At 65.6% G+C, this 22929-nt stretch overlaps 1 protein-coding gene across 2 annotated transcripts; it reads left to right on the top strand.

Annotated features, from left to right (window-relative positions):
- The first annotated feature begins 1025 nt into the window (after window positions 1-1025).
- Window positions 1026-22406, top strand: SH2B3 (SH2B adaptor protein 3). Of its 2 annotated transcripts, none has more exons than XM_064521938.1 (8): window positions 1026-1152; window positions 7193-7918; window positions 15794-15895; window positions 15977-16068; window positions 16165-16238; window positions 16316-16527; window positions 17060-17231; window positions 18453-22406. In XM_064521938.1, the coding sequence occupies exons 2-8, from the start codon at window positions 7220-7222 to the stop codon at window positions 18647-18649; spliced, it is 1548 nt and encodes a 515-aa protein (XP_064378008.1). In that variant the 5' UTR covers window positions 1026-1152; window positions 7193-7219; the 3' UTR covers window positions 18650-22406. The 2 variants fall into 2 exon arrangements, with proteins under 2 accessions (XP_064378008.1, XP_064378009.1); XM_064521939.1 differs by lacking the exon at window positions 1026-1152 and adding an exon at window positions 6150-6249.
- The last annotated feature ends 523 nt before the right edge of the window (window positions 22407-22929 follow it).

Below are 22929 nucleotides of genomic sequence, written 5' to 3'. Positions count from 1 at the left end.
TATGCATGGAGAAACGGAAGGAGGGATTAAAAAGCAGCTTTGGAGGGAAAACTCCTGCAAAACAGCAGCTCCCAGTCACTCGTGTTTGGGGTTTTATGGCAGCCGAGCCGGAGGCCGAGGCAGGGCAGAGCATGAGCAGCCTCGTGACCGCCGCTGGCACCGCGCCGCGTGTCAGTGCCAGGCTTTTCCCTGTGAAAAGGGGACAGATTGGGCACGGTGACAAGAGGGACGGGGGGTTTCAAGGCACAAGGCCACGAAACCGGGGTTTAGGAGCCACGCAAGCCCCGTGGGCCACCGTGAACATCCCCAGGAGATGCCGGCGGCTGCAGCTCGCCAGGGCCTGGGCGCTTCCAGGCCTCCAGTGGGGACCACGTTTATGGGAGACGGGACACTCCTGGGAGGGCCGAGCCCCCCCGTCCCGCGGTGCTGCCGGTCCCAGCGGTGCCCTCGGGACACCCAGGGAGGCTGCTCGGAGGTTTCCCGGGGCCAGAGGCGACGGGACAGACCGCCCAGCTGGAAGAAGGCGCAGCGGGAGGTCACCGCCCGCTCCTTTCCCACGGCTCGGCGGGGCAGGCCCGAGGCCACGATGAGGGGCGACACAGCCCCGCGCCGCCGCAGCGGGTCCCTGCAGCTGCCTTTTGCAGCAAGATGATTTCCTCGGCCGGAAAGCGGAGGGTAGCGGCGAGCACGGAGGCTGGCGAGGCTCCCGTCCCCCTGCAAACCCCCCCCCTAAAGCCAGCGCGGCCGCGCCGTGTTTGTGCCGCCGCCTCCGCGGGCGATAAGATAAAGGCGGGGCGGGGCGCGGAGCCGTGCGCGCCCGCCCGCGGAGCTGCTGCCGGCCGGGCGGCGCGGCCCCCCGGCCCGCGGCGAGGCCGCTCCGCCCCCGCGCAGCCTCCGCCCTCGCCGGCGCCCGCGCCGCTTTACATAACCGCCCGGGGCCGGGGTCCGCGCCCCGCGCCGCCGCGGCTCCGCACGGCGGAAATGCGGAGCCGCCCGCGCCCGTTTCCTGCCTGAGCGGAGCCGAGCGGAGCCGTCGGTGCCGTCCCGTCCCGTCCCGTCCCGTCCCGTCCCGTCGCGTCGCTCCGCGCCCGGGCTCGGCGCTGCGCCGCGCACCGCCATGGGCCAGCGGCGCCCGGTCGCCTTCTGCTGCAGGTAACGCGGGCGCGCAGCGGGGACGGGACGGGACGGGACGGGACGGGCCGGGACGGGCCGCGGAGGCGGCGGCGGCGCAAAGCGAAAGCGGCGGTTCCCGACGGTGCCGTCGGGCAGCGGCAGCCGCTTCTGCTGCCCGCTCGCAGCCGCCGCGCCGGCACCTCCCGCCCCGCCGCCCCCCCCCCGCCCCGGGCTGCCGTGCTCCGCGGTGCCCCCCGGGGTCCCCGTCCGTCTCGCACCGCTTTCTCCCCGCTTGTCCCGCGGCCTCCTTCCTCCGTGCCGGCGGCCCCGGTCGCCCCCGGGGGCTCCCTACCCCCGTGCCCCCAGCACCTGCTGCTCTGGGGACCCTGTTCCCCCCTGTCCTGGGCCCCCCTTCCCCCTGGCACCCCCACTTCACCATTGGGCCCCCCTGTACCCGGGGCCCCCTTCCTCCCAGCACCCCCTTTCCCCTGGGGGCTCCCTGTCCCAGGGACCCTGTTCCCCCCCCGGGCACCTCCTTCCCCCGGTCCTGGGGACCCTGTTTGCCCCCGGCACCCCCTATCCCAGAGACCCCCGATCCGGGGGCGTGGGATGCGCGGAGCCAGCCCCACACCCTCCCTCTGCCAGCCCCCTGCGGCCCCCAGCATGGGGGGGGCCCTCTTGGAGGTGCAGCGGAGACACTCCCCTGCCCCGGCAGCCCCTGTCGGGGGGTGTCACCCCCCCATGGGGCTGTGCCCCACACGCCCGCCCCGTCCCCCCTTCTCCTCTGCCCCGATGTCCGGCCGAGCCTGCCCAGAGGCTGCTCCGGCTTTCTGACCCCCCCGGGACTTCGCCGGCTCAAAGGTGCTGCCCGTCTCGGCAGCGGAGAGGCCCGAGCGCGAGGCCGCTGTGCCGGCGGTCAGCGTCCCGGCAGCCTCCCCACCGGCATGCCGAGCCCCCGGCACGGGCGGCGGGATCCCCGCGAGGAGCCGGCCCGCTGGCTCGGGCAGTGGGAATAACGTGGTCATCGCTGCCCGGGCTGGGATTTACTGTCAAGGAAACGGGGGAGAGTTGTCAAGCTGCGATTTCGATACTGTTGCTGCAAATTGATTCAAGATGTGCCGGAGTGGCGGGCCGGTGTCCCGGGCCGTTCTGGCTGCTTGCGCCGAGGTAGTGAAAGCAGCTGGCGGGAGAGGTGGCCGCTGCCGAGCCCCGGTCCCGCGCGCCCCGTCCCGGCAGGTCCCGCGCTTGCGGCTTAAAGGCCTCTGAAATCGCTGGGAGGTTTTGCCCCGGCTCGTTTGGGAGGACATCGATGCCTCGGGTTCCTTTTTAACTTGCCCCCTTTTACGGAGGGTTTGTCCGTGCGTATCCCCCAAGTGCTTCCTTTCTCTGCTCTTGCCTTTATGCGTTTATCCTCTCCGGAAAGATCCCTTTTCGCTTCCCCGGAGGCAGCGGAGCGGCCGCTCTGCCGGCGTCCTGCATCGCTCGGAGGTTTGTCCGAGCGCCGCGGCTTTCGAGGGGGCCTCGCGCCTCCCCGAGCGGGACCGAAACTCGCTGCTTCCTCCCCGCCAGCTGCGCGTTTCGTGCGCTCCGCCGCGGAGCAGCCCCGCCAGCGCCAGGGCGTTTGGACAAATCCCAGCAACGGAGACAAAGTGAAAGTGCAAGACCTCGGCGCGGGGAGGGTTTTGCGGTGCCGCCAGCGCCGCTGCTGCGGCTCGGCGAGGAGGAAGGGCTGCGCCGGCCCGTCTCGCCGGCCCTCGGCCGAGCAGCGCCGATGGGTTTAAGGCAATGCCGCGGCCCCGGCCTGGGCAGCAGAGCGTCGTGTGATGGACGCCGGTCGTGCCGCCTCGCGCCAGACGCCGCGGTGATGGGCACGGGAGCGAGCAGAGCCGCCGGCAGCGGCCAGGCTGGTGCCGCGGGAATAGCGTCCTCGGAGGAGCCGGGCTGGGCGCAGCAGCTCGTCCCGGTCGGCTCCCGCGGGAGAAGCGAGCGCGGAGTTTGCGTCCGCTGGGCTCGTGCAAACCCGACGCGCAGGGGCAGCTCTGGGCTCTACAGCAAGGTTTCGATGAGCCGCTTTTAGGGCCAGGCAGTCACATCAGCGGTGTGCGTCTGTCCTGCTGGAAAGCAGCAACAGGAGGAAGAAACCAGCCCCCCCAGCCCTCTACTTCTGACCTGGTTTCCTAAAAAACATGACTTATGTGAGGTGGGGGGGGGGGGGGTCTCTGACCTGCTCCGCTGCCGCTTTTTGAAGCTGCTGGTTCAGTTCAAGCAGCTTTAGCAGAAGGGAAGGGAGGAGAGCTCTCCGGCCGTGCCGGGCGCCTTCGGCTTGCGTGGAAAAGCCGCCGGGGCCGCGTGTCCCGTGCGCGGGGCGGCGGCGGTGCAGGTCTGTGCCCGACCTGCGGAGCTGGTGCTCGGAGCGGGCCGGGCGCCGCTGCGAAACGTGTGAAATGGCAGCGGTTGGCAGCGGGAGCCGTGTGCCAGCACCGGCCCTTCGGGGCGGTTTGGTTTCGGTTCGGAGAAGACGCAGATTTAGCGTCGATGGCGCTGGGCAGTTTCTGCCGCCGGCCGCTCTGCCGGAGCGATGCTGGGGCCGGCACGACACGCCAGCGTGCTCAGCCGGCTCGCGGTGACTAAATCCGTGGGTGCCGCTTTCTGGGGGTTACGAGCGGCCACATAACCCTCATTTCCTCTCATTAAGTCATTAGCACCAGGCAGCGCGGTGCAATGTGCCTGTGCCGCTCCCAGGCTCCGGTGATGCTGCGCCGTGCCAGGCGCCGGGTCGCGGCCGCGCCGAGACAGCAAAGCCCTGGCGGGCGGGCACGGGCTTTCTTTTTTTATTTCTTTTTTTCTTTTTTCCTCTTTTTCAATTCTGCTGCACCGCTGTAAATCAGCGGCAGTTTCGTTGGGCTGCAGGAATTGGGAGTGAGCCGCTGGACACGTGCCGGGAGGCAGCAATAAAACTTCACGGGGCTTTTTCAGGGTGTGGAGCTCGAGCCGCTTCAAACGGGCCGCGCCGGGCTGCAGCACTCGTGCCCGGCGCCTCGGGCGATAACCCCGCTCCCGGGCGCTCTGCTCCCGCACGGTTTCCCCCTCTCTGCATCGGGGTTTTGGGGGCTGCTCCCCCCTTCTCCGGGCTGGAGCCTCCGGGCTGCAAAGCCGCCGCGTTTCCCGCGCTCGTCCCGAAACGGGCCGGGACGTGGCCCCCGCTGCGGGCTGGCTCTCGGGCTCGGGGTGCCGTGGGCCGCGCGGCTCCTTATCGCGTCCGTGAGCCGCGGGCTGCGCACAAATCACATTTCCTACTTGCGCTGCCGGCTGGCGCTTTCCCGGCGTGAACAACAGCGGCGGGGGCCGGGGCCGGGGCCGCTTTCGTTTTCGCACCGCCGGCCGCGCGGCCGGGCTCGCACATGCTCCGTGGCCCGGCGCCGGGGCTGGCGGGTGCGGGAGCACCGCTTGGCTCGCGCAGATAAACCGGGCGCGGAAAACACGGTCTCCGCGCCGGGCCGCGGTTTCCCTGCCGGTGCCGCGTCGGGCTCTTCCCGGGGCCCGCGCGGCTCCCGGACGCTGCGGTGCAGAGCCCCGTGCGGGCGCAGGTGCTGCTCCGTGCTGCTCGTTGCATGCAACTCGAGTAACACATGCATTTGCTGACTTTTTTTTCTTTTTTGGGTGGTTTTTTCGGTGTTTTGCTTTTTGCTTTGCTGCCAGGAAGGCGCACGTAGCCCTTACGCCCAGGCGGTCTCTCCTGCTCCCCCAGGTTCCCACCGCCACCGACGGCTCGACCCGCTCCCGTCGCGCCGCTTGCCCAACGCTGCTGGTGGAAGTGTTTAATTAAACCTCCCGGGAGGCCTGGAAGCGGCTCAGCCGCGGGGATTAACCTCGCGCAAGCCCAGGCCCGTCGCCGCTGCCCGGATCAAAGCGTGCCACGGCCGCCTCTGCCCTGGGAAAGCGGCGCTGGGGCGGCGGGAGGGGCCGCTGCAGCCCCCGGGCCGTGGGGTGCCGGCGCTCCGCTAGCGCGGGAACCCAAAACTGCCCCCAAATCCCGGGGGCGGGAAGGAAAACGCCCCGCCGCGGGCGTGCACGTCCCGTGCAAGAGGTGCATGAGGCGGCAGCTTGCGGGGATGAAATATGGGGCTGGAGCGATGGTTGAATTCCGGCTGTTCCCGCGTTACTCCCATTTCCAAGGTCAAAAAAACACGAGTGTAAAAACACCCTGGTGCCAAAATCTTCCTCGCCGGGCCGAATCGGAGCCGCTGGGGCCGTTCGGAGGGCGACGGGGAGCTCCCGCCCTCCCTACCGCGCGGAGCGAAATCCCGAAGGCAGCGGAGGGAGGGCCTTTCCCATCGCCCCGCTGCCTGGAAAAGCGAGCGGCCGTCGGCGGTGGCCTCCGGGCGCCGCGTTCCCGCGGTGGGAGCCGGCTTCCCGCGGTGGGGTGCCGAGCAAAGCCGTGCCGCCGTCACGCCTCCGCGGGAGCCGGCGTTTCCCGCGCCGTGGGAACGCCGCGCCGGGGCCGCGGGACCCCGGGGAGCGGGGAGGGGGGGTCCCGGGGCGGGATGGGCCCCTCGGGGCGGGATGCAGCCCCGGGTGCGGGAGCCGGCGGCGGTGCCGGGAGGAAGCGCGCGGGCGGCGGAGGCTGCTGAGTCACGCGCGGGCTGGCGGCGCTGATAGACGGCGGGGGCCCCGCGGGGGTTCGTCCCGGCCCCCGCGGCACCTCCAGCCGGGCCCGGCCCCAACCCCAGCCCCAGCGGCTCTTCCGAGAAGCCGGGGCGCCGATAACATCTCCCCTCGTCTAGAAACTTCTGCGGACGTAATAGGAAGCCCGGCGGCTCCGCGGAGGTAGAGGTCCGGCTTCCCAGCGCGGCGAGGTTTTCTTGCCGCGCCGGCGCTGCCCAAATCTCCTCGCGCGCTTCCTCCCGGCCCCCGCGATTTTTTTTCTTTCTCGGTTATTATTTGTATTGTTTCCCCCCTCCCCGCCCCCCCCAACAAAGCATGCAATCCCTCTTGCCGCCCCTCCAGCGCCCGGGCGGCGGCGGGGAGGCCGCGATAGAGGCGCGCCGGGGCCGGCGGCAGGATACGCGCCGGGGAAGGATGTTTCCTGCCTGAGCGGCATGCGCGGCGCCGATAAATGCCGCGCGCCAGCACAAGGTACGGCAGCAAACGGGCCGCCCCGGCTCTTCCCGCGGCTCCGGGCCGCCGGCGGGTTCACGCGCCCGGTGCTGGTGCCGCTCCCGGCGGCCGAACCCGCTCGGGGCAGGGGGATGCCGTGTCCCGTGGGAGCCCGGTCCCGGGTGCCGCCGGCCTCCCCGAAATGCCGGCGATGGGGAAAGGTGGTGGAGGACGAGGGCAAAACGGAGCAGGGTGTCCCCGACTCCGCTCCGCTGCATTTCAAGTCTTTCCAACGCGGCCAGCCTGGAGCTTCGGTTTTAGGACTGGGTTTCGGCCCCCTGAGCCGAGGGCCCGGACGCGAGCTGAGCCCGGGGCCGGGGGTGCGGAGCCCCTTGGGGTCCCGCCGTGGCTCCCGCATGGGTCAGGGCGCACGGGCCGGTGCTCCGGGGTGCATTTCCCCGTTCCCAGTCCGTTTGCATAGCTGCTGCTTCCCGGGCAACAGGTCAACCTGCCGATGAGTCCCTGGGTTTTGCAGATATTTATTATGTATATGTGTGTTGCCCCCCCCAAGCGTTATCGGCTCGGCTTAACGAGGTCCTTAGAGGAAAACCCAGGAGCGCCGCGAAGCCTCGGCAAAATGAAACCGGCTGGGGCGGCCGCGCGCTCCCGCGGGGAGATGCCGGCAGCCGCGCGAGCAGCAAGCCCCGCGGACGCCGGAGAGCCGGCCGGCCGCCCCGCACGCCCTCGCCCGGCCGCGGGGACACCGAGGCCCGGCCCCGGCAGGGCGGCGAGGATGCGCGGAGCACCCTCCTCGTGCCGGCAGCCCTGCGAGCCCTCGCTCGTGGCGGGGATGCATGGGGCCGGGGCATCCCGCGGCCGAGGGCTGCGGGTACCAACCGGGGCGGGGGGGACGATGCCTCGGGGGTGCATCCTCGGGGGGGCTCGGCGGGGCGCTGACGGCGCCGTGCGCTCTGTCTTGCAGCACCCGCGCGGCGCTCGACCCTCTGCGATGAATGGGCCGGCGCGGCCGGCCGGCCCCCCCGCGCGCCCCCGGGGCTGGAGCGAGTTCTGCGAGCTGCACGCCATCAGCACCGCCAAGGAGCTGGCCCGGCACTACCTGCGCTTCGCCACCGAGCACCCGCACCACGACCCGCTGGCCGCCGAGCGCTTCTCCGTCCACTTCACCGACCTCTTCCAGCGGTACTTCTGCCACGAGGTGCAGGGGGGCGCCGGGGGGGGCCAGCTCCGCGTGCCGCCCGCCGGCCCCGCGCCCGACTACCGCGAGACGCCGCGGCGGCCCCCCGGCCCCGGCCCCGGCCCCGGCCCCGGCGCGGGGGCCAAGGGCGAGGCGGAGCGGGACGGCCGCCCCGAGCAGCGCCCCGGCGCCCTGCCCAAGGCCTGGAGCTCGGAGGAGCTGGCCGCCTCGGCCCGCCGGCCCTTCTCCCTGGGGCAGCTGCGGCGGAGCTGGCGCGGCCTCTTCCGCCGGCGCGGCTCCGAGACGCTCGCCGAGCGGCCGCCGCTCCGGCCGGGCCCCGGCAAGCGGGCGCCGCCGGCCGCCGTGCGCAAGGAGGGGCCGCTCAGGTACGGGCTGCTGGACGAGAGCTGCCTGGACGGCGGGACGCGCTGGCAGCGCTGCCGGCTGCTGCTGCGCCCGGCCGGGCCCCCCCCGGCCGCCGACTACGTCCTGGAGCTCTTCGACCCGCCCAAGGTGAGCGCCGCCGTGAAAAAGCCCGAAAAAGCGCTTTCGCGGATAGAAACGCGGGCGGCGGTTGGGCGACTGCCGACGCGACGCTGCTGCGGCATGCGAGGGCGAGAGCCGGGCGCCGGCGAGGGGAAGGGGCTTAGTCACCGCGGCGGTTCCTCCGCGCGGCCGCTGTCGTGCGCGTGCGACGGGCTGCGCTTGCTTTTTTTGCTTTTGCTTTTTTTTTTTTTTTTTTTTTTTTTCCCCTGTAGTCATTTGACTTCGATAGCTATCTCGTGTTTTGGGGCGAGGAAGCCTCGGTTAGGGCAGCCGGAGCCCGGGCGCCTTCGCGGGTTCTTCTTTGCCGTTTTCGCAAGCCTTTCTGCAGTTTCTTCTCTGCTGCGCAGCGTTGGTGCTAGCGGCCTCTGTTATCCCTGGATCTCGCTTGGGAAGTGCAAATATATGCCGGGACCGGGATAACCGGCGTGTCGGGGGGGCCGGGCTGGGGGCGAGTTGGGGGAAGCCTTTGCCCTGGACTTTCCCCCGTCTGCCCGCCCGCGCCGCTGCCGCGGGATGCACCGCTGCGAGGAGCGTTGCTCCCGGGATTTCGGGAGCCTCCTGGGGAAACCGGTTCCCAGGGAAACGCTCTCCGGTGAGGCCCTTCCCGCCGCTCCTGGTTGCGCAGCGCCAATCCGGAGCGTGTCCCAGTAACCTCTGCTGAGCGGTTCTGGAAACGCAACAGCTGGGCTGTGGTTTTTCCTTGAAATTAAGGGAAATCCTCGCTGGGGAAGGCTGGGGGGGAGCCAAGCCCCTTCCCTTCCCGTCCCTTCCTTTGCCGCCGGCTTCCAGGCTTGGTGCCGCGAGCTGACACGAGCAGCTGCACAAGCAGCTCCGGGCGCTCGTCGCCGCTGGTTTCCGGCCGCTCGGGCTGCGCTCGGTCCCTCGAGGCTCCCCCGGGAGCCAGAGCTGCCCGCCTCTCTTCCCCCCTTATTTTTTTTTACTTTTAAACAGTAAGATGTGAATTAAAACTCAGCTTAGTCCCGTTGCTCGGAGATTCGCAGTGTTGAACCCCCAAATATCCCCAGCCTTGCAGCAAAGTCGGGAGCCCCAAGTGCCCGTGTTGGGGAGCAGCCGCCGGCGGGACGAGGGGAGGGGGCAAAGCAGCATCGCCCGGGGCTGCGTGGCTGGCGGGGGGCTGCGGGCGCAGGGATGCGGCAGGGATGCGGCAGGGATGCAGCAGGGATGCGGCAGGGATGCGGCACCTGGGCGCAGGGATGCAGCAGGGATGTGGCAGGGATGTGGCAGGGATGCGGCGCCCGGGTGCAGGGATGCAGCAGGGATGTGGCAGGGATGCGGCAGGGATGCAGTGTCCGGGCGCAGGGATGCAGCAGGGATGCGGCAGGGATGCGGCAGGGATGCAGTGCCCAGGCACAGGGATGCGGCAGGGATGCAGCAGGGATGCGGCAGGGATGTGGCGCCCGGGCGCAGGGATGCGGCAGGGATGCGGCAGGGATGCGGCAGGGATGCAGTGCCCAGGCACAGGGATGCGGCAGGGATGCGGCAGGGATGCGGCAGGGATGCAGCAGGGATGCGGCGCCCGGGTGCAGGGATGCGGCAGGGATGCGGCAGGGATGCAGTGCCCAGGCACAGGGATGCAGCAGGGATGTGGTGCCTGGGCGCAGGGATGCGGCAGGGATGTGACAGGGATGCAGTGCCCAGGCACAGGGATGTGGCAGGGATGCGGTGCCTGGGTGCAGGGATGCGGCGTGCAGCGGACTCAGGGATGTCGGCTTCTCTTAGATCTTCCCGCTGTTGGATACTTTCCTTTCCCCCCGTCCTTTCTCCCTCGGTGCACTACGAAAAGGCCCCGCGCCTAATCCCTAACGTGCCGGCATCAAGCGGGCGCCGCGAGCCCGCTCCTGCCTCGCCTCTGCTTGCCTCTTGGCCCTGGGTTTTGCTCCTGTGTGCGTGCATATCGCTGTGCACAGGCACAGGTGTGTCACGTATTTGTGTGTGTGTGCTTACATACATCTTATGCATATATATATATATATATATATGTATTTTTAACTCTGCTCACCTTCTGCAGGCTTTGCTTTTCTGATTTTCAGTTGTATACAAATAGATCCCCCCCCCCCCCATTTGGGTTCCTTCAGCTAAGTGCTTTTAGGTAAATGAGTTCTTCCCCCAGCGTCTTCGTAGGAGCACAGGGCCTGTGTGGAGTCTCTGATGTCTACTAGGAGGGCAGCGCTCGTGCTCCTTCCTTCCTTTCAGCGGAGGCGCAGAGCGGGTCTGTCCCCTCCGCCGGGCCACCAAGTGTCACGTCGCTCGTGGCAATGCGCTGGCTCCGAGGCCTCTCCGCTTTGGGGCCTTTAGATCAGAGCTGGCGCAAGGGGCTCCCGCGGTTCCGGCAGGAGCTTCGGGGCTCCCGGCGCGTCGGCCCGGCCCCGGCCCCGCGCACGTTCCCTTCCATGGCCAAGTCCTAAAGCCTCTGAAAACCGGGATTTGCAGCGGAAACGTCCACAGCTGTTTATGTTGACCAGATGTTTGTACAGGAAGGGGAAGGAAGTGGGGTTTTCGTTTGTGCTGGTTTCTTGATGGCGTTTTAACGAACCCCGCCGCGTCCCATACGTGCTCGCACGCCGCGCCGAGCCCGGGAGATCCCTGCCGGGGCGGAAAGCAAGCGCGGCGCCGCGGATTCGACGTCCGCAGCCTCGTCCTCGAGACGAGCAGGATCTCTGTCTCTGCGTGCTCGGTGCGAGACTGCTTCGACTTCCTTTTTCTTTTTTCTTTTCTTCTTTTTTTTTTTTCCCCTTTCACCTGAAGTGCGTTTCTGAGAACCGCCGGCTCCCGAGCGAGCGGGTCCGTCCCGCTGCCGGTGCGACCGTGCACCCACCCCATCCCGGGCAGCGGCTCGGCCTGGGATCGCTGGCGCGTGGCGTTAAGGGACTCACCCAAGGGCCTGCGCGGAGGCGGTGGCGGAGGCGGTGGCGGAGGCGGTGGCGGAGGCGGCTCCCGGCCCGGACGGGCAGAACCGGGCGCGTTTCGGGGAGACCCGGCCCCGGCTGCAGTGTTTGCACTTCAGCATAATTATAGGTCTCGCCTTAAAGGTCTGATGCATCACGTTGGAAATGCAAATGTCCTTGTCACCTCCGCACCCACGGGGCAGGGCACTGCCACCCCCCCCCAGTTTCGGTGCTCCTCTGCCTGTTTATTCCCAGCAGAGTGATGGAAAACCGGCTTTTCCTCCCGGTGTCCATGGGCCGGGGGTGCTGTCGCCAGCGGGGGGGCCTCCGGCCAAGCCGCCACGGCCGGGAGGGGATGGAGCAGCGGGGACACGTCCCGCTTTCGTCACCCTGGGTCCCATCGGGCGCCCTCCGACCTGCTGCTGTTCTTCGAAGGCGAGCGGGGCTGGGTATCGCCTGGGCTTTTCGAGATTTCGGTGGTGACTTCTGGGTTTTTTTTTGATTTTTTTTGGTGTTTCGGGGTGAGGGAGTGCGGGGCGGGGGGGGGGGGAGGGCGACGAGACAAAAGGTTATTTGTCATTTATTAACCACAACTTTTTCCATCCTCGGTCATGCACGGAAAAAAACACTTTTCGCAGCGTAACCGCAGCCCCGGCGCTCATTGCCGAAGAGCAGAGTTTCTTATTTTGGAAAGCGGGTTGCCGGGACGGAGCGCCCCGGTGCCGGGCCGGCCGCGGCGGGGGGGGGCGCGGGAAAAGCCTCCCGCGGTGCCGCTCGCCTCCATCCCGGGACCGTCCCGCTCGGCCGCGGGAGCCGCCGCTTCCCTTCCTCTTTCCGCGCCTCGGGGCTCCCTGCTCGGCGCTGCTCTCCCCGTCTTCCCCGGCGCTCTACCCGGCCGGCTTTTTTTTTTTTTAATTCTTTTTTCAGCTTTTTCTTTTTTTTCCTCTTCTGTTTCGGTCCAGGATGTGGTTGTTTCGAGGCTGAGTGGCTCTCGCGGAGGTAAATGTTTCTGAGAGCGTGCACGGAGGGCGCGGGGTCTGCGAGGAGCCCGCTGCAGCGCCGGCGGGGCCCGGGATGCCGGGATGAGCCGCCCCCTCCGCGCCGGGGCTTTCGGGTGACTCAGGCCCCGGCGGCGCCCGGGCTGCCGCTCGCATGCCGAAATCTTGTTTACTTTCTGTGCTCTTTATTTATTCCGGGAAATTATTAAAGCAGCCCACGCTGGAAGCGGGTTTGGCTTAAAATACAACGCGGGCGGTCGGCAAACGTCGTCGAAGGATCCTGTTTACAGCCCCGGCTTTCCAAAACGCCGCTTGGGAGGCGGGACGCTGCGGCCGGGGTTTCGGTCGCCGAGGCCTCCGCGCGCCGTGGGCGCTGCGCTTTGGGGGCTGTATATATATATATGTATTTTTTTAATGCATTTATTTAGCGTTCAGCAGCCGTTTGCAATCTGAACAGAGGGGCTTTGTGCCCGGCCGGCGCACAATCCCGCGCTTCAGAGCCGCACAAGGACGCCCGTTGTGGCCGCCGGGCCCCTTCCCAGTGGGGACGGCTGTCGGCCGCGCCGGTGCCCTGGGCCGGGCCTCTTTCCCCTCCCGCGTTACCTTACGGGGGGCGGAGAGGGGCTTTTTGGCGATGCCGAGCTCCGTGGCCTCGGGGGCAGCGGTTTCCCTGGGGCTGGGGGCGGTGCGAGATGGGGGACCGGGACAGGCTGCTGCCTGGATCTGAGGGTGAAACTGTGCTTTTGGCGTGCTCGACAGAGGCAGGGAACCTCCTCCGTCCAGCGCCCCCACGGCAAATGTAACCCTGCGGAGGCGCTCAGCGCTGCTGTCATTAGGTTTCAGAGTGAACAGCCTCCGTGTGCGGCATCCCCTAGTGGCACGTTGACATGCAGCGAGAGAGGCTGCAGCCTCGCCCTGAGTCGGGTGCAGAGATTCCTCTCGCGGTTCTGGGGGCCGGGAGGTGCCAGCCAGCCCTCCGACCCCGAGACCCCCCCAGCGAGGTGGGGGGGGGGAGCTGAGAGGAAGAGGCCCGCGAAAGGATGAGGGCACGTGTCGGGGAGGGGACACGAGGAGGGGAGCGGGCTGCTGGGGAAAGGCACGGACGAAGGAAAAAGCCGGAGCGGCCGGGAGGCTGCGGAGCCCCCCGTTCCGCCGGCGAGGCCGTGGGGTGCCCGGCCTGTACCACGGGATTTTCGGGGACCGGCAGCCCCCGCATCGCCATGCCTTTTCCCCCCGGTTCTTGGAAAGCAGGGCTGCCAGCGCACAAAAACACCGGTATTAAAGAAAGTAAACGGCGAAGGAGCAGCGGTGGTATTTTTTTCCACCGGAGCTTTTCGAGCCGGAAGCCGAGCGGCTCCTCCGCGCTCGCCCTGGAGCCCCGAAGCCCGCGGTGCCGAGCACAGCCGTGACCCTGCTGTCACCTTGGTGCCTCGCTTCCAGCACGACCACAGCCCCGCGCCGAGCCCGGCCAGCAGCTCGCGTCTCCCTAGGCCGGGCAGCGGCCGGCAAACCCGTCTTTGCCTTTCCCAGGCTCCGCAGGGCGCCCGTGGGAAAACGCCGGCGCTCGTTCCCGCGCTCCTCGCCGGGGCCGGTGGCGAGCGGAGGGGCCGTGTCCCCCCCCCCCCCGGGCCGCCTCCGCCGGGGCCTTTCCCCCTGCCCCAGCAGCGCCGCTTCCCGCGGGTGCCGCGCGGAGCTGGTTTTCTAAGAAACCTGCTAAAAAGAGCCGGCAGGAAGGGGCCGTGCGCAGCGTTGCCGGCGGCTCGCTTCCCCGCGAGAAATCACAGCGCGGGCGCCTTGCCAAGAGCTCCGCCGCCGCTGCCGGGCGGGATGCGCCCCGGGATGCCGACGCTCCCGTCCCCGTAACGCTCCCGCTCGCCTCCAGCCCTGCTCCGCGCAGGCTCTGCGCCGGCTTCGGCCGGGCTCCCGCTCGGGATGCTCCGAGTCCGGCCAGGACCACGGAGCATCCGAGGTTCCTTTCGTGCAGGAAAACCCTGGAGGCGTTTTTTTCCTCCGCTTCCAGTTTGCGCCGCGTTGCCCGACCCGCCGGTGGGTGTTGCTGGGGCCGGGACCCCTCTGGGTCAGTTCACGTCCAGCTGAAGCTTTTTTTATTTTTACACTCTCTTTGCAAAGAATCGCCCGCAAAGACAATGTCAGAAATAAAAACGATCAGAGTTCAGCAAACCGCGGGGGGAGGAAGCCGCGCTAAAGCGCTGGTTTTCAGCAGGGTCCCGAGGCCGCAGGCGGGAGGGATGGGGCGAGCGGGGTCACCCCGGCGGGCGCACGGCCCCGCTGGCGAAGGGCTTTGGGGAAAATCCCCGAATCCGGCCTGAACGGGGGGATCGCGGAGCTCACACGTCCCGGCTCCATCCTTTTCCATCGCTGCCTTCATCGCTCGGGCAGCCTCCTCCTCCTCCTCTGCGCCCAGCGAGGGTGAACCTGGCCGCAGAGCAGCACCAACCCCCCATCGCTTCATCCATCCCGTCTTTTAATTAATAAATCCCTCGCTGCTCTCCGCGCGGAGCTGCCGGCTCGGCGTTACCGAGAAGGGCATTTCTCGGTACGCGGCCGCGGGGCAGGGGGGGCACCGGGGCTGCGGCGGGCGCTTCCCCGAAGCCCCGCGGCCGCGCCGGCTCCCTATCTTGCCGCGGCATCGCTTCCCCCTGGGCCCTTCGCCTTCGGCGAACCCGCTTTTCCCGGAATTTCCCGCTGTGGCGTTCCCGGGAAAGCGGCCGGCTCCGGCTCCGGCTCCGGCGTGGCGGCTCTGCGGGCCGCGGGCCCTCGCACGCGCCGCGGGCCGCTTCCGAGAAGCCGCTTTCGGCGGAGCGCGGCGCCGATAAGGGCTGGTGCCGCGCGGGGCGCATCCGGCCCCGGGTACAGCGAGTGCTGGGGAGCGAGGCGGAGGAAGGGGAAGGGGGAAAAAAAAAATAACCAAAAAAACAAAACCTCGAGCAGAGGCAGCGCGCGGCTGGCACGGTTTCCAGCGCCTGCAGGCACCGGCCTCGCTGCAGCTCCCGGCCTCGCTGACGCTGCCGCAGCGGCTGGGAAACGGGCGCGGGGGTGTTTTTGCATCATGCCGGAGCGCGGCGCGGGATGCATCGCGGGAAATGCACCGTGCCGGGCTGCACCGCGCGGCCGTGGCTCCGCAGCGTTCGTGCATCCCGCGGCCGGCCCGTGCCGAGAGCCGCGGCGGGGGAACCGAAAGCGCCCGGGAGGGGTGTTACAGCGTTTGTGGAAGTGTTTGCTCAGCGTTTCGGCGCGTGCCTGCGTCAGAGCGAAACCGGCCGGGCGGCAGGGAGCCTCCGCACGCGACCGTCGCGCCTGCCCGTGCGTCCCCCCCGCCCCGCCGAGGCCCCCGCCGCGGGAGGAGGGATCGTCCCGGCGGTGGTGCGGACCCGGCACCTCGCAGCCGCGGTTTGGGCACCTCCTTGCTCCGATCTGCTCCCTTTGCCGAGAAATCCCGGCTAATTGCAAGCGGAGCCGCACGTCTCCCGGCCCCCGGGCTGCAGTCGGTGCTCGGCCGGGGCTTCCCCGCGGCGGGGGGCCAAGTAGCAGCCCGGGCCCTCGGTCCCGCTCGGAGATGCCGGCTGCAGCATGAAATAAATGAATGACGGGGTGGAAAACAGCCTGGTTTTAATAAGCCAACGCTTTGCCCTCACCGGATCGGGGGTCTCCAGGCCCCGGCGGGGTTAGGCGGTGAGTGGCCCCAAGGACGGTTTGGCAGCGCATCCCGCCGGGGCTGGGACAGGGATGCCCGAGGCGCCGCTCCGGGAAAACGCGGAGTCCCTGCTGCTGGAAAGCCGCACGGCTCGTCCCCAAAACCTTCCGGGCTTTCTTTAGGGGTTGCATCGTGTCCTTGCCGCGGCGGCGGCGGGGCCCGGGAGGCTCCGGGGCGCGTTGGCCGCTCGCCGTGCTCAGCCGCCGCGCCCCGCTCTCCGCAGGCCTCCAAGCCGAAGCTGCAGGCCGCCTGCTCGGCCGTGCGGGAGGTGCGGTGCTGCACGCGCCTCGAGATGCCCGACAACCTCCACACCTTCGTCCTCAAGGTAGGGGCCGGGGCCGGGGGCGGGGGGGGGGAAACGGGGCGCGTGTCCCCGCTGCCGCGCTGATGCCACCCCCCCCCCAAGGTGCACGATGCCACCGACGTGCTCTTCGAGGCCGGGGACGAGCAGCAGCTCAGCGCCTGGACGGCCGCGATCCGCGAGTGCGTCCGCCGCGGGTAAGCGCCCAGCGAGCCCCAGGGCCGCCCTGTGCCGGGGGGGGGGGGTGGGGGGGTCCCGCGCCGCTCAGCCCGGCATCTCGCCGTCCCCGGCAGGTCCGACGCCGGCGACCCGGAGCTCCTCACCGGCCCCGCCGCCGCCGCCGCCAGCACCGACTCGTTCAGCCAAGGTGAGGGCCGGGATGGGGGGCGCGGGGGGGCTGCGGGGGCCGCGGGGCCGGGCGCTGAGCCGCGCTCTCCGCCGCAGGGGCACCGCGGGGCGGCACGGAGCCGGCGGGCGCCCGGCCGGAGCCGCCGCTGGCCGCCTTCCCCTGGTTCCACGGGCCCATCTCCCGCGTGCGGGCGGCCCAGCTGGTGCAGCTGGGCGGCCCCCGGGGCCACGGCGTCTTCCTGGTGCGGCAGAGCGAGACGCGCCGCGGCGAGTACGTGCTCACCTTCAACTTCCAGGGCAGAGCCAAGGTACGGCGGGGCCGGGGATGGCGCGGGGGGCACGGTGCCGTCACCCTCCCCGGGCCCCCGCGGAGCCATTTGTCCCCCCCCCCGATGCATCCATGCATCCGTGCATCCATGCATCCGTGCATCCATGCACCCGTGCATCCGTGCACCTGTGCATCCATGCAACCGTGCAACCGTGCATCCATGCACCAGTGCATCCATGCATCCGTGCATCCGTGCATCCATGCACCAGTGCATCCGTGCAACCGTGCAACCGTGCATCCATGCACCAGTGCATCCGTGCATCCGTGCATCCATGCACCAGTGCACCCGTGCACCCGTGCACCCGTGCACCCGTGCACCCGTGCATCCGTGCATCCATGCACCAGTGCATCCGTGCATCCGTGCACCCGTGCATCCGTGCATCCATGCATCCGTGCATCCATGCACCCGTGCACCCGTGCACCCGTGCATCCGTGCGTGCCCCGCGGCGTGGTGCAGCGGCACGGCACGGCGTGGTGCAGCGGCACGGCTGACGGCACCGCGCTGCCCGCAGCACCTGCGGCTGTCGCTGACGGAGCGGGGCCAGTGCCGCGTGCAGCACCTGCGCTTCGCCTCCGTGGTGGAGATGCTGCACCACTTCCAACGGTATCCCATCCCCCTGGAGTGCGGCGCCGCCTGCGACGTCCGCCTCGCCGGCTACGTCGTCGTCGTGCCCCCGGCGCCAGGTACGGGGGACGCGGGGGGGCCGGGCGCGGGCACGGCCACGGCTCCGGCCGGCGGAGCAAGGGGAAGCGGCCGGGCAGAGCGGCGGAAGGTGACGCCGAGCCCCCGGCTTCCTCTTTCGAGAAAGGAGAAGCCGCCCCAAACCGCCGGCCGCAGGGGCTGCTCGGGCCGCTTCCCGCGCCGGGGCGGCTGCGGCACGGGCTGCGCCGGGGCACGGTGAGCCGGCACTGCCGGGGCGCGGGGCCGCGGCACCTCTGCCCACCCGCTGCCGGACGGCTCTTGCCCTGCTGCTGCTTTCCCCCTGCAGCCAGTATTTCCCCTTGCAGCTACGTTTCCCTTGCAGCAATATTTCCCCCCTGCAGCAACATCTTCCCCCTGCAGCCAATATTTCCCCTGCAGCCAGTATTTCCCCCCCCCCCGCAGCTACGTTTCCCTTGCAGCCACTATTTCCCCCTGCAGCTAGTATTGCCTCCCCTGCAGCTATGTTTCCCTTGCAGCCAATGTTTCCCCCTGCAGCCAGTATTTCCCCCTGCAGCAACATTCCCCCCCCCCGCAGCTACATTTTCTTTGCAACCAGTATTTCGCCCTGCAGCTACTTTTCCCTTGCAGCACAATTTCCCCTGCAACCAGTATTTCCCCCCCCTGCAGCTACTTTTCCCTTGCAGCCAATGTTTCCCCCTGCAGCCAATATTTCCACCTGCAGCCAATATTCCCCCCCCCTGCAGCAACATCCCCCCCCAGCTATATTTTCCTTGCAGCCAGTATTTCCCCTGCAGCCCGTATATCCTTCCTGCAACTGTTTCCCTTGCAGCCAATGCCCCCCCCCGCAGCAATACCCACCCCCCCGCAGCAGTATTCCCCCCCCCCCCCCCCGGCAGCAACATTTCCCCCCTGCAGCTACGTTTCCCTGGAAGCCAAGATTTCCCCCTGCAGCCAATATTTCCTCCCTGTAGCCAGTATTTCCCCCCTGCAGTTACGTTTCCCTTGCAACCAGTGTTTTCCCCTGCAGCACTATTTTGCCCTTGCAGCCAATGTTTCCCCGTGCAGCCAATATTTCCCCCCTGCAGCTGCGTTTCCCTTGCAGCCACTATTTCCCCTGCAGCTGGGTAAAAATCCGGCTCTTTTTCCCGGCTCCCTTTGCCAGCTGGGCCCCGATCCCGGCTCGCAGCCGGCACCGCCGGGGAGCCGCTAACCGCGCGCCGCTCTCTGCCCTTGTCCCGCAGCTCCCGGCACCGGCACCGCGCTGCCTCTCCCGCCGCCCGGCCCCCGCGAGCCGCCCCCGGAGCAGCTCTTCCACCTGGCACCACTGCCGGCAGAGCCGGAGCCCCCCGGCACCCACCCCCGCGAGCCGGAGGCCGAGGCCGAGGGCCCGGGCCGGGGCCGCGTCCGCGCCGTCGACAACCAGTACACGCCGCTCTGACCTCCTGGGTACCCAGGAGAGGCCAAGAAAAAGACTGTAACCACGTTCTTCCTTCTGGTTAGGGATTTCTTAATTTTTTTTTTTTTGCAAGGAAGGGGGTAATTTTTCACTCCAGTACGGGTGCGCCTCCTCTATTCGGCCTGTTAAAGGGCCTTTTTTATTTTTATTTTTTTGGTATTATCAAGCGTTCTCGTCACTGTTTACACGCGCCGTGCCGCAGCGGCGGCTCCCGCCCGTCCTCGCCGCGACAGAGCCCAGCAAAGGGACCGGGGTCGTGCGCCACAGCCGCATCGCTGGGAGGGGGAAGAAAAAAAAGGAAAACCACCCCAAAAAAGTGGATTACAAATTCCTGGAGAAGTCGCTGCCGGGGAGTCGCTCCCTCCCGCCCCGCGGACGCGCTGCCGGCGAACGCAGACCCGCCGGAGCTGAGCTCTCGGGTCGTACAGAGATGACATTCGCTATGAGAGTTTGGTCTTTATTTTTAGATAAGGAGAAAACTGGCTTTTCTTGCTTTTTTTCTAAGAAAACCTAGCACGGCCGCAGTCCCTCCCTCGGCCCGCGGCAGGAGTGCCCTCGTCTGCCGGCGCGGCCGGGCCGGCGGTGAACACTAACCTCTCCGTCGCTAACGGCGCAAGGAGCTGAGGACGGGCGCGAAGACTGACAGCTCGTCACAGCAGAAAATTCATCCTGGTGATGGAAGTTCTATATATATATATATATATTTTTTTAAAGGCACAAGTCTAAACTGAGTTTTTTCCTGCAAAAATTGTGGGTTTTTTTTTTTTTTTTTTTCAAACCTTGAGATGATTCTTGCAGCACAGGCGTCCGCCCGCCCCAGCTCTCCCTTTTTCTAAGCGCTGTGTAACTAATGCCAAGGGTCTGGGGGTATTTAAAGCTATGCAAAAGGCTGCGGGGGACGGGGGGGGTCCCTGCTCCTGCGGGAGGGCTCAGGAAAAAAACCACTTGTTGCTTTGCTGAACCCCCCCCAAAACCAGCCGCCCCCCCCCCCATGCACGCAGCGGTGCTGCCGGGGGCTCCGTCTTCTCGTGCCTTCCTCGGGCGAGGGTTATGGTTTGGCCTTTTTCGGCCGTAATCAGCAGCGCGGGCGGCTCTCGGAGGGACATTGGTTGTATGCACAGCCCGGCGCAGAGCTCACGCGAGCCGCAGGGCCGTAAATTAAGCTGCTGCCGATGTGTTCAGGTTCACGGGGGGGGAAAAGTGCTGCCCCGGCGGCAAGTGCCCAGCGCGGCGGAGGAGCCGCTTCTGAGAATCCGGTGTTATTTTAAGAATAAGGAAGGGCTGGAGCTGTTGCAACACGAGGGGATGTTGGCAGCGCGACTTCCAGCTTTCCCAGCGGGGCTGGGAGCCGCGTTGCTGCAGAGCCGCCAGCCCCCGGAGCAGCCGCAGCTGGGGACAGCTTGGCAGACGAACAAAAAGCCTCGGGGGGCCAAGTTCAGAGTTTTGGAAAGGGGAGGAGGAAAAAAAAGAGAAAAAAAAAAGAAAAAAACCCAACTCAAACCAGCGCCAGCCCATCGGCCGCTGCGTGGAGTTCAGCCGCTAGCACGGGGCTGCGCTCGCTCACGGGGTGGTTTGCACCCCGCTGGCATCTCCAGGGGATGTGAGCAGACCTTTTTTTTTAAAAAAAAAAACAAAAAACAACACCCCCCCCCCCCCCAAAACCCTCTGGTCTCGTGTGCCTTGTGCATTGCACTGTGCAAAATCCCCCCCCCCCCCTTAAAATGTCTCTTGGAGCCCTGAACACGGGCAGCACTCCTGGCACCAGCAAAGTGCTCAGTGCACCACGTACGCTAGCAAACAGCGAGTCTTGAAACTGGAGGGTTTTTTTGTTTTGGGTTTTTTTTTGTTTTTTTTAAGAGAAGCCTGACCTGGACAGTGTCACTTCAAGGGCTGCCCTATGCAGAGAGGCTGCAGGAGGAACAAAGTTGCCCCCCCCCCAAACCCAGAACAGAGGCTGCAGGCAGGAGCAGGGTCCTTTGCACCACAAAAAGAAAAAAAAAAAAAAAAAAGAAAAAAAAAGAAGGCAGGTGCAGCCAGGGCTGGTTTCTGCCAAGCCGGGCCGTTCCCTTCGTTCCTGACGGATGAGGCCCCAGGGTCTCGCCCTGCCAGACAGCCGGCGCGGGGACGGGGAGGACGCACGGGACAAGTCATCGGCCCTGCACCGTGGTGGGATTCAGGGCCCTTCTCCCTTGGTGCTGGGGGAGCGCGACGCCAGCAGCACACACAGCCCATTTCTAACCTGCAGTTTAATTGCAAGGGGTTCCTCCATAGTTTCAGTGGAAATTGCGGTGCTTGATGAGCAAAATATACACGGGGTTCGTTATCCCCCCGTTCCCCCGTGCAACCGAGCTGCAGCGGCTGCAAACTGCCAGGGAGCAGTGGGAAAGTCGCTCTAATTATTTCATTAAATTGTCACCTCCTTCTCAGCCCTTGCTGCAAAATTAGCCAGGGCGCTGAGTCAGATTGCTCCTCGAAAGCATCTGGCTGCGGTGCAGCGTGGAGGCTGCCGTGCGCTCCCACCTTTTCCGAGCACACGGACGGCAGCGGCAGGCGAAGGCCACGGAGCCAGCAGAGCATGAGCCAGCGGAAAGAATTTTTACATTCTTCTGGCTCCTTAAAGAAATAAAATGATTGAGCTTGGGACTTGGTAGATTCAGTTCTCTGGCCCACACGTGCTTTTGCCTGCATTTATGAAATACTCAGGATAGCTGCTTCCCAGGGAAGCAAGCCTGGTCTTAGACTGACTCAGGGCAGTCGCTTTGGATGATGAAGATGTAAGACAACAGGCAGGGCCCTCCCTGTCCAGCACATCACACCAGGAACCTGGTTAGCAGGTAACCCAAGACTTGCTAAAGCTTTAGTCCAGGTCCAGACAAAACTTCCCTCACTCAACTCCATCTCTAGGAAACTCCATCATTAGGAAAGTACTCGTTTGCTGACAAACTGTGGCTCTTGCATGTCCCTTGCGGTGGACAGGCTCCGAAGACGTTTGTGACATGAGTGTGAAGCATTATTTAATGCCTTCGCCCTTTCCACCGGCTGCATCGTTCCAGCCCAGTGGAAGGGGAAGGGTATTTCGGAGCAGGTCACCGAAACACTGACACTGTCACCTCATGGCTTGTTTTTGCTTCACGCTACTTCCCAGCAAATCACGGAGGAAGAGGTCCAGGGAGAAGCCAAAGCCAAAACCATGAGAAAATGACGGCAGCCCAGCCTGAGCCAAAGCGAGACAAAGGCGGTTTGTTTGAAGCACCCCCTTCCATGCACCAGCACAGCTGTAAAGGATCTGGGCAGCGGCTTTTTGTTTCTCCTATTCTTTGGACCCTGGAACACAGCTGTCATACAACCAATGCAGTTTTACCTTAACAAGCACATAAAGCCTTGAAATCTTGACTAACAGGTTTGAACACAGTATTCCAAAATTTAATTTAAGCTAGTTCTATCTGAACAGACCATAACCTTCACCAACCACCACCAGAGGTGGGGGAGTCGACTGTGCATCTCTAACTCAGTCTTTTACAGGAGGATTAAAGCCAACAAGAGTTTGTTGGAGTAAGAGCATGTTCGTTTGAAAATTCTACTTTTCACCTGCACAGAAAAGTTGTTCTTGTATAGTAGTTTTCTATATATTGTTTCTGTATGTACTGTACAAGTAACTTATTCTTGAATAATGCAGTTTTACCATAATATAAAAAAAAAAATCTGCTCTTAATAAACTGTTTCTAGAATTTGTTTCTCACTTTTTAGTCTGAGTCTGTCCAGATGCTTGGATACTATTTTAATAGATACTGATTAACAGCTGCTAAGAGACAGAAACCATCTATTAGAAATTAGGAAGAGCCTGATAGCCTATGTGAGCAAGCTGATCCTTTTCAGAAGACAGAGTCTTGCTCGAAGTTACCATTGCTGTTCATAAAGGTCTTATGCCCCTGCTGCCCACCGGGATTTACTTGTATAAATCACCTGCATTTTGCTACACACTGTTGGTCTGAAAGGACTAAGAGAGAAGCTACTAAAGTTACTTGTATTCCCCATTTCCTCTCCAAGCCACAATACAATGTGTTAACTTCTGTCCCTGAAAACTTGCATATACAACAGTGAGACTTCCCTTTGAAATGCAACTAGATTTGAATCCAACTTAATCAGCATCATCTTTTGGTCTTTTAGGGTGCACGCACCATACAGAACAGGTAGGAAGATGGTAGTATTATATATGCAGTGATGACTAGCCTGCATATTACTGAAGGATGCAATAGTCTTAC

Source organism: Dromaius novaehollandiae, chromosome 17 (assembly GCF_036370855.1).
Source record: "Dromaius novaehollandiae isolate bDroNov1 chromosome 17, bDroNov1.hap1, whole genome shotgun sequence".
Taxonomy (NCBI): Eukaryota; Metazoa; Chordata; class Aves; order Casuariiformes; family Dromaiidae; genus Dromaius; species Dromaius novaehollandiae.
This window is presented reverse-complemented; position numbering and strand designations above follow the sequence as displayed.

What these genes read in the sequence shown, in the direction of transcription:
- SH2B3 (XM_064521938.1), top strand. Translation starts at nt 7,220, where the DNA reads ATGAATGGGCCGGCGCGGCCGGCCGGCCCCCCCGCGCGCCCCCGGGGC. An exon ending in AGCTCTTCGACCCGCCCAAG is followed by an intron (nt 7,919 to 15,793) that starts GTGAGCGCCGCC and finishes CGCTCTCCGCAG; the next exon opens with GCCTCCAAGCCGAAGCTGCA. An exon ending in TCCACACCTTCGTCCTCAAG is followed by an intron (nt 15,896 to 15,976) that starts GTAGGGGCCGGG and finishes CCCCCCCCCAAG; the next exon opens with GTGCACGATGCCACCGACGT.